Source organism: Oryx dammah, unplaced genomic scaffold (assembly GCF_014754425.2).
Source record: "Oryx dammah isolate SB20612 unplaced genomic scaffold, SCBI_Odam_1.1 HiC_scaffold_13, whole genome shotgun sequence".
Classification (NCBI taxonomy): domain Eukaryota; kingdom Metazoa; phylum Chordata; class Mammalia; order Artiodactyla; family Bovidae; genus Oryx; species Oryx dammah.
In genome coordinates, this window is record NW_024070197.1 from 4,650,955 (window position 1) to 4,670,011 (window position 19,057).

At 41.2% G+C, this 19,057-nt stretch overlaps 1 protein-coding gene across 4 annotated transcripts in view; it reads left to right on the forward strand.

Moving 5' to 3' along the window:
* The first annotated feature begins 1,614 nt into the window (after positions 1 to 1,614).
* LOC120871947 (zinc finger protein 708-like) overlaps positions 1,615 to 19,057 on the forward strand; it is an 87,656-nt gene continuing 70,213 nt past the window's right edge. The window contains exons 1-5 of one of the 4 annotated variants that reach the window (XM_040251999.1): positions 1,630 to 1,691; positions 1,977 to 2,372; positions 6,250 to 6,336; positions 15,929 to 16,055; positions 16,546 to 16,638. In XM_040251999.1, coding sequence (XP_040107933.1) covers positions 2,358 to 2,372; positions 6,250 to 6,336; positions 15,929 to 16,055; positions 16,546 to 16,638 — 322 coding nt within the window. In that variant the 5' untranslated portion in view covers positions 1,630 to 1,691; positions 1,977 to 2,357. Of the gene's footprint in view, positions 1,692 to 1,976; positions 2,373 to 6,249; positions 6,337 to 15,928; positions 16,056 to 16,545; positions 16,639 to 19,057 lie in introns of all 4 variants that reach the window. The other 3 variants (XM_040252000.1, XM_040251995.1, XM_040251996.1) reach the window with 3 other exon arrangements.

A 19,057-nucleotide genomic window follows, 5' to 3' on the forward strand; every position in this document is an offset into this window, starting at 1 on the left:
GGGAAACAGTAGAAACAGTGTAGACTTTATTTTGGGGGGCTCCAAAATCACTGCAGATGGTGACTGCAGCCATGAAATTAAAAGATGCTTACTCCTTGGAAGAAAACTTATGACCAACCTGGATAGTATATTCAAAAGCAGAGACATTACTTTGCTGACTAAGGTCCGTCAAGGCTATGGTTTTTCCTGTGGTCATGTATGGATCTGAGAGTTGGACTGTGAAGAAAGCTGAGCGCCGAAGAATTGATGCTTTTGAACTGTGGTGTTGGAGAAGATTCTTGAGAGTCCCTTGGACTTCAAGGAGATCCAATCAGTCCATTCTGAAGGAGATCATCGCTGGGGTTTCTTTTGAAGGAATGATGCTAAAGCTGAAGCTCCAGTACTTTGGCCACTTCATGCGAAGAGTTCACTCATTGGAAAAGACTGATGCTGGGAGGGATTGGGGGCAGGAGGAGAAGGGGACGACTGAGGATGAGATGGCTGGATGGCATCACGGACTCGATGGACATGAGTCTGAGTGAACTCCGGAAGATGGTGATGGACAGGGAGTCCTGGCGTGCTGCGATTCATGGGGTCACAAAGAGTCGGACACGACTGAGCGACTGAACTGAACTGAACTGAAAAGACAGGGAAGGGAAAAGCCCACGAAAATAGAACAAAGGAAGGTCTGAGGACTGGAGTGACAACTTCGGGTAGAACAGCAAACCTGGCTAAGCCCAGTTTGCATAGCGCAGGACCAGGGGGAAGGGAAAAAACACACACACACACACACACACACAAAAGAGGAGCCAAAGGGCTCTCTCTCTCCCCCACGCCCTGGGGCGCTCTTCTCTTTGAGTCTTTGGGTTGACTCGCCCTCACTCCTCGAAGATGGAATTTCCTATTATCTAAATAAAGCAGAGCTGTAACACTGATTTGTCTAGGGGCTATAACACGGTCCATTTGAGACCTGAGAGCTATAACACGGTCTGTCCAAGAGCCGAGAGCTGTGACACGCCGAGGAGGGCTTTAATGTCCGTCACTCCAAATCTTTGTTGTGACGAGACAGAATCGAGGAGCCTACACTCGCGTGACACTCTCAACGGATCATCTGAGTGATTACATTCTACTTTTCTTCACTGAGGAGACACCCATCTTCACACACTCACACAAAGGGCTTTTGAATTTTCCCCGTTTTTCAACTTCTGAAAACATCTCGGCTTCCCTTAGAGGCAGCTCTCAAAATTCTTCTCTTTTGCATTAAGTTGTGTGCAACATTGGAGAAGGAAATGGCAACCCACTCCAGTATTCTTGCCTGGAGAATCCCATGGACAGAGGAGCTTGGTAAGCTACAGTCCGTGGGGTCTCAGTGTGAAACATTAACTTAGAACAAGCAGGAAGCAGCTCTGCTCCAGAGGAAATCAAAGAGATTTAAAGGCATCAAAAGGGAGAGAAATTGAAGCACAGCTAGACAGAAGGACCATCAGACCCAAACCTGACAGGGGCGGGGTGAGTGGAGGAAAAGCTCCGCCCCCACTGGCCCGCCCCTACACACCTGCGCTTCCGGCCTCTTCCCACCCTCTCTCCCTTACGCTGCTCTCCTTGGCCGCGGGGTAGCGCACTCACCTTCCTTTCTACCGGATCTTCCGCCCGCGCGTGCGCAGTATCCTGCAGACCCGGAATTGCGTTTAAATGACCAACAGAGAGTTCTGGTGAGTTTGTTTAAAACCCGGATTTCCTAGTCCCACAGCCTGCTGTCCTTCACACGTGGGTTTCGGGAGTCTCTGTGGACGTTCAAGCTACCGTCCCCATTTTCCCGTCCCCAGTGTGTCCTCGCATCGCCGTTAGAAGTTCTGAAGTCCTTTTAGCTGCCGGGTCCCTGGGGCCCGCGTTCGCTTCCTGTTAATATCGTTCTAGAGTCCATGTCTTTTTCTGGCAATTCTACCTTCTAACTTGTAGAGACCGCTGCTTAAAGTCCTGCAGTGCCCAACCCCTAGGTCCCCGATCCACGAAGAGGTGAACGAAGGAGGCTCTATTCTGTATGGAGTTTGGTCAGGGTCTCGCCTAAGGTTTGAACGGGAGGGTTAGCCTAGAACGTGTGGCTTTCACAGGAAGGGCCGCGAGTTCAGAAGAAAAGAATAAAACTAAAAGCACCTCGTTTAATTCTATGTTCCAAAAATCCCTGCTGTGTCCGTGGACGTAGAGGATTGTGTTTTGTACCTGTTGAGATCCTCCCTCTGTGTGGGGCTGTGTTACAGGGAGCTCGGTGTGTTTTTCTAAGTATTGAACAGCCTATTCTCAACACTCAGGGGTCACTTCCCAAGGCTGATCTTACCTGAGAAGGAATCCCAGAGGAAGAGGAAAGCAAGGAGTCAGAAATGACTCGTTTAGAGGTAAGAGGCATAGTCCTTTTGTTTGTTTGTTCTGTTTCTCTTTCCTGAAATGCTGCTTCTTTGGACTTGATAAGCTTCTTAACTTCTGAACGGGTTTGTTTGAACTGACCCATAGTCATCCCAAGGGACCCATTACCCTCCTGGCACATCAGTATGACAGAAAACAGAGTATTGCCAGCCAAAGAAGCTCACTCAAGTTTTTATTGCGGTTTAGCCTCAGAGGCGGGATGGATAACATCTCCAGCATTCTCCCCTCCTTAGAGGCTGGGCTAGTAAGCCCACCTGGCTCAAAGCCCCATACCTCTAGTAACATCCTTGGTCTTTTGAAATGGCTAGCCTCACAACCTGAGTCGTCCCATTATTAAACTAGGGGCCCACTGTAGGTCATGTTTTTAGCATAAATAATCAGGGCCCACGGAGAGTAATAAAGCTACTTCAGTCACTAAGAAAATTCCCAAAGTTGAGGGGGGGGGAATTCCAAGTTAATAAACTTGAAAGTAGTTAACTACTTAATTCCAAGTAGTTAAGAAACTTCCACAACCTGGGGACCAAAGCCTGCCAAATTCTTTTTTTGTTGTTATTGTTTTAGTATTTATTTAGTTTTGGCTATACTGGGATTTTGCTGATGCGCTTGGGCTTTCTCTGTTGTGATTAGGAGGAGCTACTATCTTGTTGTGGAGCTCTGGCTCTAAGGCACAGGTTCAGTCGTTGTATTAATAACTGGCAGGCTCTGGAGCAGGTGGGCTTCAGTAGTTGTGGCTCACTAGCTTAGCTGCTTCAAGGCATGTGGGATGTTTCCTGACCAGGGATGGAACCCATGTCATCTGCATTGACAGGCAGATTTCTCACCACTGGACCGTGAGCCAAGTCCCTAAATTATTTATTACACGACCCTGAAACCTAAATCTTTCTTTTATGCCCTTTGACTTACCCACCCCAGCCCCCCACCCCCCGCTCATTTTTGTTGTTACCTTGGAATACCTCACCTGTTGCGTTATTAGAAAAAAAATTTTTGTGTTTACCTTCTATTTTATTGTTCAAAATAATGTCTAAGTCTCTCTTTAGGTATGCTTCTTTGGCTACCTTCTTGATACTTTGCATAATTTATTTTGAAGTTTTACTAGTCTATACAGTGATAACTTCATCTGTAATTTGGCAGAATTACAGGTTAACAGATTGTAATTACAGAAATCTGTAATTTCCCTCTATTTCGGTTTTTTGCGTTTTTAAATTCAAAATTATGTTGGCTCTCCTGGATACAGCTGAGTCTTATAATTTTGAGTTTGAATTGTTCTGAATTTACAGTCACTGGAGTCTTTAGGTCACCACATCTTCCAAGTAAAACTTGTGATTTTCAGACATTATGTGCTTCAGTAAAGGTTTACAGTTTCTTCATATAGGTCTGGAAATGTGTTCTAAATAGGTGTCATGCTATATTTGCTAATAAAATGTAGACTATTTCTCATATTGTGTTTTTGATTATTCTTACTAAAGAGAAAAAGTTGTTTTCAGTGAACCCAGGTGGCTCAGTGGTAAAGAATCCGCCTGCCAATGCAGGAGAACTGGGTTTGATCCCTGGGTTGGGAAGGTCCCCTGGAGAATGGCAACCCCTCCAGTATTCTTGCCTGGGAAATCCCATGGACAGAGGAGTTTGGATGGCTACAGTCCATGCAGTTGCAAACTGTTAGACATGATTGAGGTGACTTAGCATGCATTCATGCACAATTTGTAAATGTTTGTTTTACCATAAATGCTAAAATACACTTGAAAAAAAAATTTTTTTTAAGGTAGATTAAAAATGTTTCTTCCAAAAGATCTGTTACTTATGGACAGTTGCTTTTACCTTAAGTGTGTTTATGTGTGCATCTTTGTGTGCAGAAACCTAGAGTTTATAAAAGCCATCATTTCATGAATATTTTTATTCTAACCTTTGAAAATTGTTCTTACATATTTTCCATGGCCTTAGATTGTTTCATTTTAGTGAAATGAATCTATAGCCCCATTTTAATATATGTATGCATGAAAATGTTCATATGATTTGATCAGTTATTTTTCTTGTATTTTGTATTCTTCACAGTTAGAGAAACTTCTATGAACTTTCTTTAGAGTTGTCCCTATGTGTTTGTCTGTTTAGAGTACATAAAGTGAGGCAAATTTAAGCTATTTAAGGAATGTTTGCTACATATTTGCAAAAAGGTGGAACAACAACGTAACTGATTTTAACTTATTTCCATTACACATCCAAGACTTTGTAAAAAACTCTCAGAAATATATATCAGTCCCATTCAGTTCAGTCGCTCAGTCGTGTCTGACTCTTTGTGATCCCATGAATCGCAGCACGCCAGGCCTCCCTATACATCAACAACTCCCGGAGTTCACTCAGACTCAAGTCCATCGAGTCAGTGATGCCATCCAGCCATCTCATCCTCTGTCATCCCCTTCTCCTCCTGCCCCCAACCCTCCCAGCATCAGTCTTTTCCAATGAGTCAACTCTTCACATGAGGTGGCCAAAGTACTGGAGCTTCAGCTTCAGCATCATTCCCTCCAAAGAAATCCCAAGACTGATCTCCTTAAGAATGGACTGGTTGGCTCTCCTTGCAGTCCAAGGGACTCTCAAGAATCTTCTCCAACACCACAGTTCAAAAGCATCAATTCTTCGGCACTCAGCTTTCTTCACAGTCCAACTCTCAGATCCATATATGACCACTGGAAAAACCATAGCGTTGACTAGATGGACCTTTGTTGGCAAAGTAATGTCTCTGCTTTTCAATATGCTATCTAGGTTGATCATAACTTTTCTTCCAAGGAGTAAGCGTCTTTTAATTTCATGGCTGCAGTCACCATCTGCAGTGATTTTGGAGCCCAGAAAAATAAAGTCTGACACTGTTTCCACTGTTTCCCCATTTTTTCCCATGAAGTGATGGGACCAGATGCCATGATCTTTGTTTTCTGAATGTTGAGCTTTAAGCCAACTTTTTCACTCTCCACTTTCACTTTCATCAAGAGGCTTTTTAGTTCCTCTTCACTTTCTGCCATAAGGCTGGTGTCATCTGCATATAGTATACCTTAAATAGTTAAAATGATTGTTTCTACTGAGGACTGAGGATGCTATCATATTTGAACTGTAAAATTTGTAAAACACTACATTCAAAAGTAAGTATGAATGCTTACCTTACTATTGTATTTCGTTACTATTCAAAATGGTCGTTCATGGAGCAGAATTTTGAACATCACTAGTTAAAAGAAGCTTGTTAACAATACTCTGAAAAAAATTAAGCTTGTTAAAATAAATGGCATATTTCTCCCACTTAAGAACTCTTGGGTAAGGGTATGCTTTTTTAAAATGTTACCTGTTTCTTTGATAGACAATTCACGCCGTGTCATACAAATACAACACTCAAAAATAAATATGCCCATGCAGTTGTGATTATTTTATTTCTTTTCCAGATCAGAATAGTTTCTGAAATGGTGTGTGGGTCATTTCTCATCTTTTTGGGGGGTTCAGATTACAGTAGAAAATATTGCTATGTAAAAGTCATATTATAGTACACCACCAGTTCAGTCCTGCTCCCAGGACTGAGATAATGAGATGAATTGTATGCATGGATTTACTTCAGTAAACTCTTTCCCTTCAGTTACTCTGCCTAGTCATGACCCTCCCTCTTGAAATATGGGTTGTTTTCTGACCTTATGACCATTGTTAATTCTTTGTTTCCTTGGTAACGGTTACTATTCATATGGTTTTCTGATCTTTACCATTGTCAAATAAATTCCTTAACAGCCTATATAGGCTCACACAAAGATCATTAAAGCACCCTTATTCCATCAGAGCTTGGGTCCCTGTGTCTGTCTTTCTTTCTCTCTCTCTCTCCCTCAGGCTAATTCTCTGGAGCGTGGAATCCTGCTGAGCTCACTTTCTTGCCTGGGCTTTCCAGACCTCCTCAAGAGAATGCCCTGTACCTTCGTGAGTGGTACAAGCCCTGTGTCAAGGGCTTTATTGGTTCTCTGCATAAACCAGGGAATATCAGCCTCTTTTTCTCTTTTACTTTCTTATCGTTGACTCTGACCACCAGATTCTGGTCCGTTAAAGAACCGCAACATTAGGCTACAGATCAGGGAAGGTATATATGAAGTGAATTTTGCTTACAACACATTTTAAAAATATTTATTTGGCTGCACTGGGTCTTCTTGTGGCAGGTAAGATCTTCAGTCATCCTTGTAATTTTCAGCTTCTTTGGTTGTGACATGTAAACTCTTAGCTATTGCATGTGGGATCTAGTTTCCTGATCAGGGAAAGAACCAGACCTCTGTGCATTGGGAGCTCATGTTCTTAGTCACTGAAGTCCCCAAAATAACATTTTTTAATGATAGATTCAGATCATAGTTTCCTAATAATGCCAGAATACACATGCAGTGATAATGCATTCCTCCATGTACTTCTTACTCCGTGACTCATGTTCGCTGCTTTAGGTGTTTCTGTGAGTTTCCCATGCTATCAATTTTTTTTTTTTCCACTTGACTTGAACAAGTGTCTTAGAAAAAGTGAGGGATGTGTCTAAACTATCACAATTAATGGAGTAACTTCATGTCTTCTTACTTTCTTTCTGCTTTGGAAAATGAACACTCATGTGTATTTAGCAGAGATGGTGGGTTTTGGGAGTGGGAGTTTTCATCCCAAGCCCAGGTCTGTTCTTTTCCAGTACACTCCATGCTTATATCACAGAGTCTTATCACAGGTAATTACACAGGTATTTGTATTTTCCAAAATATTTACAAGAATCTTATTAGTCCTAATCTATGCTCAACTGTATTAAAATTTAAAATACAGCTCAGTGCAAATGAAGAATATCATCCTCTAGCATTATGTACATTTTACCCCGTTCAAAATTACCTGATTTAGTGACATGAAAAACTTTCTCTCTTCCTCTAATTGAGCATATAGACCCATTTGAGTGTATGTCTGTACTCAGTGGAGATGAGTTTGAGTAGGCTCCAGGAGTTGGTGGAGGCCTGGCAAGCTGTGTGCCATGGGATAGCGAAGAGTTGTTTATGACTGAGCAACTGAACTGAACCATATGTATGAAAATATTAAGATGACTTGATCAATTTTTTCTTTTTGTTTTCTTGAAGAACTTCTGGGGAAGGGAATGACTACCCATTCCACTATTCCTGCTTGGTAATTTCTTGGACAGAGCAATCTGGCAAGTTAGAATCCATGAGGTCAGAAAGAATGGGACATGACTGAGTGACTAAAACTTTTCTTGTCTTTAGTATTCTTTACAGTTGCAGAAACTTGTGAAAGTGCTGCACTCAATATGCCAGCAAATATGGAAAACTCAGCAGTGGCTGCAGGACTGGAAAAGGTCAGTTTTCATTCCAATTCCAAAGAAAGGCAATGCAAAAGAATGGGCAAACTACCACACAATTGCACTCACCTCACACACTAGTAAAATAATGCTCAAAATTCTCCAAGCCAGGCTTTAGTAATACGTGAACCGTGAACTTCCAGATGTTCAAGCTGGTTTTAGGAAAAGGCAGAGGAACCAGAGATCAAATTGCCAACATCTCCTGGATCATCGAAAAAGCAACAGAGTTCCAGAAAAAAACATCTATTTTTGCTTTATGCCAAAGCCTTTGACTGTATGGATTGCAATAAACTGTGGAAAATTCTGAAAGAGATGGGAATTCCAGAGCACCTGACCTGCCTCTTGAGAAACCTATATGCAGGTCAGGAAGCAACAGTTAGAACAGGACATGGAACAACAGACTGGTTCCAAATACAAAAAGGAGTTTGTCAAGACTGTATTTTGTCACCCTGCTTATTTAACTGATACAGAGTACCTCTTGAGAAGCGCTGGGCTGGAAGAAGCACCAGCTGGAATCAAGATTGCCGGGAGAAATATAAATAATCTTAGATATGCAGATGACACCACCCTAATGGCAGAAAGTGAAGAGGAACTAAAGAGCCTCTTGATGAAATTGAAATAGGAGAGCGAAAAAGTTGGCTGAAAGCTCAACATTCAGCAAACGAAGATCATGGCATCTGGTCCGATCACTTCATGGGAAATAGATAGGAAACCAGTGTCAGACGTTATTTTTGGGGGCTCCAAAGTCACTGCAGTTGGTGATTGCAACCATGAAATTAAAAGATGCTTCCTCCTTGGAAGGAAATTTATGACCAACCTAGATAGCATACTGAAAAGCAGAGACATTACTTTACCAACAAAGGTCCATCTAGTCAAGGCTGTGGTTTTTCCAATGGTCATGTATGGATGTGAGAGTTGGACTGTGAAGAATGCTGAGTGCTGAAGAATTGGTGCTTTTGAACTGTGGTGCTCAGAAGACTCTTGGTAGTACATTGGACTGCAAGGAGATCTAAACAGTCCCTCCTAAAGGAGACCAGTCCTGGGTGTTCATTGGAAGGACTGATGCTGAGGCTGAAATTCCAATCCTTTGGCCACCTCATGCAAAGAGTTGACTCATTGGAAAAGACCCTGATGCTGGGCGTAATTGGGGACAGGAGAAGGGGATGACAGAGGATGAGATGGCTGGATGGCATCACTGACTCGATGCACATGAGTTTGGGTGAACTCCAGGAGTTGGTGATGGACAGGGAGGCCTGGCGTGCTACAAATCATGAGGTCGCAAAGAGTCGGACATGACTGAGCAACTGAACTGAACTGAAATGAGCAGAAACTTGTATCAACTTTTCTTAGAGTTGTCTCTGTGAATCTGTCTCTGTTTTATTAGTTAAAAGTAGTTATGTCTAAAGTACATAAACTGAAATAAAGTTTCAGCTCTGCCATTTAATGGCTGTTTGTTAAAATATATGCCAGGAAGAACATTACTGATTTTTAGTTATTTCTCTTACACTTTCAAGACTGATAAAAACAATCAGAAAAATATAGAGTATATACTAAATAGTTAAAATGATTCGTTCTACCAAGGTTGTGGTTACCCAAAGTGAAGAGCAGATAAAACCAAGGAGGATCTTAGAATGTAGAAACTGATTAACCAGATCCGTATTGTCTTATGTCTGGAAATTCTTTTCCAACCCACAGCCAGACCATGACATTTTTGGTGGCTTGTTCAGGGACTTGGAGTTTCTTCCTCTCATCTTTGCTTCTCCTTTCTCATAGGGACCCTCTGCCAACAGGCAAGTGCTGTGGCAGCAACGTAGGAACTCTGGCCAGGGTTAACCTCTGGTATGTTCCAAAGGCCCCACTGTTCACTGCACCCAAAGTATCTGCAGCTTGAATGGGTGAGTGAAAGTGAAGTCCCTCAGTCATGTCTGACTCTTTGTGATCCCATAGACTGTAGTCTACCAGGCTTCTCTGTCCATGGGATTTTCCAGGCAAGAATACTGGAGTGGGTTGCCATTTCCTTCTCCAGGGGATCTTCCTGACCCAAGGATCAAACCCAGGTCTCCTGCATTGCAGGCAGACACTTTACCCTCTGAGCCACCAGGGAAGCCCTGGTGAGGGTCTCTCCTTTTTGTGAATGGGTGAGGGTGTCTCCTTTTTGTTTTTTTCCAACTTAGGACTATGCCAACTAATATTGTGTGGGCACAGGACAGACACATAAAAGCCATTAGGGTGCCTGCCACAGAAAGACTCCCATGTGAGGATGGGGGCACACAGAACGGATCAGGCCACAAGGGCATCTGCCCCCAGCAAGACAACTTCTGTCCACCATGTCCGGTTGAAGCAAAACAGAGACCATTGTCCCTGGACCACCGCCTCCCAAATATATTGTAAGGCGGATTCCTCAGCCTTATTCCCTGTCACTTTCTCTTCTTTCCCTTTTGGTCCAGATTGATTTATAGGAAACTGGGTGTTGCCTCTGAGCTGTCCCAAGAGTGCCTTCCATGTTTCAGGGAATCACCAAATGGTGAGTCACCTGGTTGCTTCTGGGAGTCTCTGTCTTTCTCTGCCTGTGTCACCTGGTGGCTTAGCTGCAGGGTTCTCAGAGGTCTCCTCTCACTGTTGGACGCGACTGTTGGGACGCTCGGCCATTTTGTGCATTAGTCGCACGGAGAGCTCACTGGAAGAAAAGGGATGCCTTTCTGTCAGCCAGTGACTCTCAGTATTCCCATTCTATGGTAGGTAGGCTAAGAGTGGGTTCTGTACATCCCAGGAGGCTCTTTCATAATCAGCCCTTGGCTACATTCTCAGACACTGGAAAATTTTGACACGCCAAAACGCCTAGCTCCAATAGAAACGGGGGCACCCCAAAAATGGCCTCTGAATGGCACACTAGGTCTTGCCAAAAGAAGGGAAAGGACTGAGAATTTCCTTGCATTCTGTTGCCTCTCTGTCTTCTGTCCCTCTCTGTCTCTCTCCATCAGATTTCCTAGATGACCCCTACTCAACCTTTCATATCCACATGATCTCTAGGAAAGGATTCTGAGGTTCCCTTTGGTCCAGGTCTTTCTTCTATATTCAAAAGCCTGAAGGATCAAAAAATGTCCTAACATTCTAAAGAATCCCCTTCTAAGGAAGCTTATCTCTCAGGTGGAGAGGGAACCAAGCTTCCCCCACTCCTGAATATCCTAAAGAATTCCCTTCTGACTACTGTTTCTCAGGCCTGGGAAGGACCAAGCTTCCCCCAGTCCTGCAAATTCCCTCAACCCTTCAGATTCTTCTGATGGGACAAAGACCTCACTTCCCACCAGAAGGACAGTCCAAGATTTTTATCAGCTGAAATGCCCCTGATATCAGGGTCAGTTTGAGCATTATTTGATCTATATTTTAGCTATAAAACTAAAACTACAGAAAGCAAAGATGACTTTTTGACACAGGATGGGCCTGATATTCTTCAGACTCTGGAGAAAACTGGTTAAAATGAAATTTTCTTTCCCTTGCAAACTGCAAAACCCTTTCTTTTTGCATATGCATTTAAAAACAACTAGCTTGTTAAAAGTCCTGCCTAGAGAAAAGCTTGAAGTTAACCCTTTCCATGTCCTTGAAATACATTGCCCAATTTGCCTGAGACCTAACTCAGCCTTGGGCAAGTCAGAACTTCAAGTCAAACAAACAAACAAAAAAGGGTCAAAGAGAAGTTTTAAATTTCAGGCAGGAAACTATGAGATCTCTGTCTGTCTGGATTTATATATGTGTCAGTGTGGGCTCTATTGTGTTTTTTTTTTTTTTTAAATGCTGAAGTTGTAAATGAGTTCTAATTTAATTGGCCTAAAGGAAAGTAAGAGCTTACAATTCAGACAATTCTAACTATAAGAGAAATTAACCTAAATGAATTTCAGATTCATGTGAACTGGGAAATATAAATATTAAATATGTAGTATTACTGTTTGTTTGCTCATGTAATGTAGGTATGTCTGAGTCATTAAGCACAGTATTTTCATTGTGCCTAGATTTATTATAAGTTAAATATTGTTATATTTTTATATCTGTTACAAGTTTGTCAACCAGCAAAGTACCTCTAGAAATGGGGGGGGGGGGGACTATCACTCGTATATATGTTCACCAATCTACAGAATGCTTAAGTTCTTGGTTGCTTACAGAAAGTAGCATGTGTATTTTCAATAAAGAAGGTATGAGGAATGAAATTACATTTTATGAAGGGAAAAGGAGGTAGGTCTGACTTACAGGTGGCTGTTTGAGGATGGGAGAACAAAGTAATGGGTATAGAAAGTGATAAAGTTTCATGGAAAGTGGACCCCAAGGGAAGAGTTTTGTGCATAAATACAAGTTTTCTTGAGATGTTGAGCTGCCTTTGATACTGGATTTTAAGTTTCTTTACCTCTGAAGTGATCTGTTCTATGTTTACCTTTGAAATCTTCTTTGTTACTTTGGCTAAGTGAATATATTGTTTCCCAGTGATCTGTATGGTTTAATCTGACTGAGTGTTATAACCCCTTTTCATATTTGCCCACAAAACTTCCTAAGTAACTTGACTTGTAGCTAACTTTGGAATGCTTCAGAGGGCCCCTGAGACATCCCAGGGAGCTATTAAATTACCAGAGTTCATTGGACATGTTAAATTACATGGGAAGTACTGTTGCAGGGGTGATAAATCTTATCAGATTATACTGTCTGGTTGATGTTACTAATATAGATATCCTAAAATTATGTGGAGTTCATATAGATCTGATACGCCCTAATAAAATGTGGTCAACTATAATTCTACTTATCCTGGTAAAGTGTTACAAGTCACAGCAATGACCAGGCTACATTGTTATTTGCAGTTTAATCAGATTTAAACATGCCTTCTATGATTGCACTCTGATGTCTTTGTAAGAATACTGCTACTTCATGATTTATGGAAAAGATTTTTCTTTTTTTTTTTAGGGAAAGCAAATATATATTTATTATATATGTGTATTATTGTATATTTATATAGTTTGCATCTTTATTAAATATTATATATTTATGTTTATATTAACAGACATTAAAGGAAAATAGAAATACTCAGTTATAATTGGGGACTTTAGTATCCCACTTTCACCAACGGATAGATCATATAGACAGAAAATAAGGTAAAATTAGACTTAAAACTATGTATTACACCAGATGGACTTAACAGACATATACAGAACATTTCATCTATCAACAGAATACACATTCTGATAAACAAATTTTGTTTGTTTGCTATCTGGTAAGCTTGTTGGAGAAGGGAATGGCAACCCACTCCAGTATTCTTGCCTGGAGAATCCCACGGACAGAGGAGCCTGGTGAGCTACAGTCCGTGGGGTCACAAAGAGTCAGACATGGCTGAATGACTAACACACAAGCTTGTACCAGACTGGAATTTAGTCTAGTCTCTATGTTTATAAAACAAAGTTTCCTTAGAATGCAGCTTTCAATAAGAGATTATGAGTTTTTTTGCCTTTAAGTGATTTATATTCATTTAAAAAATCTTTTTGTTAGTTTGGTAAAGTAAATAAGCATTACTTAAGATTATGGTACATTTAGACAAAACTCATTCTTCTTCTACAAAAATAACCCCTCATGGTTAGACTTTTGCCATCCTGATGTTCTTAAAACATGGCCATGGTCTGCTTGTCAATTGGGGAATTAAAAATGGGTGAACAATAGCTATAAATCAAAGAGTCAGGGCTGTGGGAAATCCAACATGGCTGCCTGGCTTTCCCAGCTCCCTGACAAACCTCATTTTTATTTGATGGGTTAAAGCTTTCCCTGGCTACAGGTTTAATGCCCTCATAGTGAAAAAGTTATGTTTAACTGAATATTAACTTTTTTCATTGTTAAACTAAGTTTCTAGTTTTGTTAATTAAATCTAGTGTTTACTAAGACTCACTTCTGAGATAGTTCCTTCTTATGTTATATTTCTGAAAGATTCAATTAAGTTATTAAAAAGGATACTCTAAGTTTGTTTCTAAAGCTAATCTCAGTAAACAATCTTCAGATAAAGATTAGATGCTCCATGATATACAACCAGGAGATTACCGCCAGGTTATAGTCATTTAACAAGTGAAGTTAGATGACCTGGGGAATTCTGGGCTCTACCTAATGAAAGTTCTTGACTTTTCATTCTTACGTCCTGACTAATAACTGCTAGTTATAGCTATATTAATTTCTATGTCGCTTGTTTCAAAAGATTGTTTCTTATGTTACTCAATGTGTGACTGAGCCTGTGATAAAATGCTAATATGAAGTTCCACATGCTATCAGTGATTGTAATAACGTAACGCTAGATATGGGAAGAAGCAAGAAAAGGGAATATTTTCCTGGACCAAGAGGCTAGTAAGACAGGTATGGTCCAGAGATTTTGCTACTCACAAGGCCTGGCCTAGAAAAAGCACATTGAGTGGCCTATCGGTGGAACCTTCCCCAGACCTGGGAATGAGCCTTCCCAGTGCCATGGGACACAATGGCCAAGAAATGCCCCCAAAGCATGGTCAAATATGTGGCTATGAAGGAACCCTGCTAACTGGACTCTGCCAGCTGTCTCTACAAAGATGACATCATGACCACAGCAAGCTCCTGACTTTCAACCCCACCCCCCATACACCACCTCCCTACCCCACCCCCACCCCCACCCCCCCACCCCCGCACTGAAAGCTGTTCAGAGTAGAGATCAGGAATAAGGCAATCTGTGCCCTGGGAAAAACCCAGAACTGGTCTTCTGATAGTCAGATGTTTTCAGGTAAAGATTTTATGAGGCCAGATTCTGGCTTCTTCTCGTACCTAGAGAAACACTAACGTCACGAACCAATGTCCGGTGCTGGTTCTCCTAAGTAACCCCTGAGCAGCTTTTCTACTTCTCTTAATCTTTAGGCCTTGTAACTTTAACTTTCTTGTAAAGTTTGTTTCTTCTAAAATACCACAAATTTCCAAGTGGTCGTGCAAGAATATTCCCTGCCCAACACCTAGACAATGCTGAAACAAGTCACCTTATCATTCCATGGACTCTCATCTCTCTGCATAAATGCACCCTGACAGACTAGGCAAATGGAACCCAGAGCCCCATGCGCCTCTGCTGAGCCTGAAGAAGTCAGAGCGGTCATTGCCCCTTTTTCCTTGAAACTGGATTCCCAGATGCGTGAGAAGGGAAATGGGTAGATAGTTAGACATGAGCAGGGTATCAACAAGGGCCAAAGAATCGACCCTAAAAATAGGGAGGTATGTTGTGACCCAGGGACAAAAGAGTAGATAAAACCAAGGAGGGTCTTGGAATGCAGGAATGGAAAAACAAGACCCCTTACCATCTTTCCCTCCCCCTGTTGTAAGTATTGATTTCAGGTCCTCCTGAGCAGTATAAATGATCTCTCCTCCTACCCCATAAGGAGAAAGTATTTTTCTTACTCTTCCCCCACCCTGTATATGTGCCTCATTCATTCAGCAATGCGCAAGACCCCTATTTCACTCTTTGTATCCTGGCTATGAAAGTGGACTAAGGACCTCTGTTCAACATCCGTTTTCCCTTGAGCCTGCCTGCTCTTCTAACAGCATCCCCCATTCAAATAAACTTTATTTCCCTCTCAGTTTGTCTCATGTCTTGAAATTCTTTTCCAACACGAGCCCAGACCACAGGAAAAGTTATTATCCTATTAGACCTGTTAAAATCTGTAAAACAGTTCAAGTTCCAACTTAAGTATGAATTCTTTCCTTACAATTCTATTTCATTTCTGTTCAAAATCGTCATTCATCGAGCAGAATTTTCAACATTACCAACTCAAATATCCTTGCTAGAATTGTGGCACTTTGGCCCCACTTCAGAACTCTTGGCTCAGAATATGCTTTAAAAAAAAAAATCCTGTTTCTTTGACAAACAATTTATCCTATGTCACACGAGTAAAACACTGAACAATAAATATGCTAATGTTGCCCTGATTATTTTATAATTGCTCTTTCAGATGAGAATAGTTTCTCTAATGGCTTGTGGATCATAACTCATCCTTCTTTCTTCACATTAGAAATTGGGTAAAAAGGATTACTGTGTAAAAAATATATATTTTATAATACCAGCCAAGCCACCAACTCACGACCAGGTCTCTGAACTTGCTGTTTTCATCTTGGGTCACATTAGAAAGTCTTCCCATGGCCATATGGCATCTGTACTTTGTATTTCAGGGACAGCTGACGTTCCAGGATGTGTCCATAGACTTCACTCAAGAGGAGTGGGAATGCCTGGACCTCGGTCAGCGGGAATTGTACAGGGATGTGATGTTACAGAACTATGGGAACCTGGCCTCCTTGGGTGAGGATAACTGCCTTCCAGAATCCCTTATTTACCCGCTGGGTTTTTGTCCGTCATGTCAAGAATGTCTTCTGAAATTTTCTGCTTCCCACAGTAGTTTCAGATCTCTGCTTTCTAGAGGAAAATGGGTATTTGTGAGTTTAGAAAGAAAGGCTTCCTGATTCCCTATGCTGGTGATGTTTTTCTTCCTTGATGTACTCTGCCTCCTTCATTCTAGGTTACTGGTAATTGTGTAAATTCTGCGGTATTAAATAGTTGCACCCTCTCTTAATTTCACAGTGACACTACTTAATTTTGCTTTAGTACTACTTGACCAGAATCTCAGGATCTGATTGTTAGGTGTTTGTTAGTATTGTATAGTGGCTTTGAATAAAGTATTTCAGGAAATCGTTTTCTAGAACAAAATGCTTTCTCGTCTCACCTGAATACATATTGGATTCGATACTGATGACTCTCTAACAACACAAATATTCCTTTCTCTGATCAATAGGTCTTGTCTCTAAACTGGACCTGGTCGCCTTTCTGGAGCAATTGAAGGATCCCAGGAATATAAGGAGAATGGGGACTACAGCCATTTACCCAAGTAGGTATGAATGGATGGAGATGATGACTCAGATGAGAAGTCCAAAGAACAGTGAGGAACTGATCCTTCATCATATGGTTTTGGGAGATTTGCTTCAATAGAAATGGTTTTCGAAAACCTGGGTTTGTGTCTGCTACTGTCGTAGAAATGCATCACCTGCCCCATTCTCTCTCTGAAATCATTCATGAATTTATCTCCAGTGATTATTTTTATCCATCACAGTATGAACTAGAAGTCTCCTCTTGGCTTGTGAGAAACTGCATTCATTCATTACTCTTTGATTTCTTGGAGGCCCTAGGAAAACTCTGCCCATTTCTGAGTAACTGTATGACAGTCCTTTTAAAGTTTCCTTCTACCTCTAGACAGAAATGTGTGAGTGGAGTGGTAGACAAACTGCCAAACTTCTAGGAATACTGGGGACAGGTTTTTGTTCTCTGATTTATAATTTCCTATCCACTGGGAGCGACACATAGGACCTTCTAAATAAATTTCAAATTCAAGTAATTTTTCACTGCAGAAAGCAAAACCTCATGAAAATGAAACAATGCATATTTCAGGTTGGCTTGAAAGTTTCTCTTTTCCTTATATGATCTCATATTAAATATCTAGTGTATTTGCCCCAATTCTAACATGCTAAAATACTTTATTATGTTCTATTACTTCATAGAATTTTAAAATAAATTGACATGAAATCTTACCACATTTGCCACTATATTATTAATGGTTGATTCAAACTATGACAATTTTTAGATTATATAAAGAAATGTCTATTAAAAGTTCTAATTGGAATATAGCTGTTCTACTATTCAGCAAAGAAAATCAATTATACATACTAGTCAGTTCAGTTCAGTCACTCACTCGAGTCTGACTCTGCGATCCATGGTCTCCAGCAAGCCAGGCTTCCCTGTCCATCAGCAACTCCCAGAGCTTCCTCAAACTTATGTCCATCGAGTCACTGATGCCATGCAACCATCTCATTCTCTGTCGTCCCCTTCTCCTCTCATCTTCAATTTTTCCCAGCATCAGGGTCTTTTTCAGTGAGTCTGTTCTTCACATCAGGTGGTCAAAGTATCGGAGCTTCAGCTTCACCATGTCCTTCCAATGAATATTGAGGACTGATTTCCTTTAGGATGGAGTGGTGTGATCTTGCAGGTGGGACTCTCAAGAGTCTTCTCCAACACCACAGTTCAAAAACATCAATTCTTTGGCACTCAACTGTCTTCATGGTCCAACTCGCACATCCATAGATGACTACTGGAAAAACCATAGCTTTGACGAGATGGACCTTTGTCAGTAAAGTAATGTTTCTGGTTTTTAATAAGCTGCCTAGGTTGGTCATAGCTTTTCTTCCAAGGAGCAAGAGTCTTTTACTTTCATGGCTGTAGTCACTATCTGCAGTGATTTTGGAACCCCCAAAATTAAAGTCTCTCACTGTTTCCACTGTTTCTTCTGCTGTTTGTCATGAAACGATCTGACCGGTGCCATGATCTTCCTTTTTTGAAGGTTGAGTTTGAAGCCAGATTTTTTACCCTCTTCTTTCAGTTTCATCAAGAGACTCCTCCATTCCACTTTGTGAGAGAGTCATTTCCTAGGCAGGTTTATAAGAAGTCTAGGGGTCCCCAAGGAGAGAGGGGTCCGAATTCTCAAGGAGGAAAAAGGGACAAACTTTTTTTCCTTCTACATTCCTTAGGATTATGTATCCTGCCTGAGGACAGTCTCTGGATTGAACCTTCTGGATAATCCTGTTATCTTAACCTGTAAATTATGGGAGTAGGTCTGGTCTTTACAAGGATGATGTAACAATAATGTCTCCTGCCTAAGGCAGTCTCTGGACTAAACCTTCTAGCTAGTCCTGTTATCTTAAAATGTAAATTATGGGAGTAGGTCTGGTGAGATCTTTACAACCTCCAAATATTCTTTGGATTCATTGGAGAATGTATAACTCCATTGCTAACAGTAGCATGGGGGTACTCTTTCTACCCCCTTCTGATGTCTAGAAGCTTCTCTATCTCCTTTATACTTTAATAAAACTTTATTACAAAAAAGCTCTGAGCAATCCAGCATCGTCTCTGGCCCCAAATTGAATTCTTCTCCTCCGGAACAAGAATCCTGGCATCTTTGCATGATTCAGCAACGTTTCATTCACTTTCTGCTATAAGGGTGGTGTCATCTGTATATCTGAGATTATGGATATTTCTCCGTGAAATCTTGATTCTGATTTGTGCTTCATCCAACCTGGTATGTCGCATGATGTACTGTGCATATAAGTTAAATAAGCAGGGTGACAATATACAGCCTTGACATACTCCTTTACCAATTTGGAATCAGTCCGTTGTCACATGTCCAGTTCTCCCTGTTGCTTCTTGACATGCATACAGATTTCTCAGGACGCAGGTAGGGTAGTCTGGTGTTCCCATCT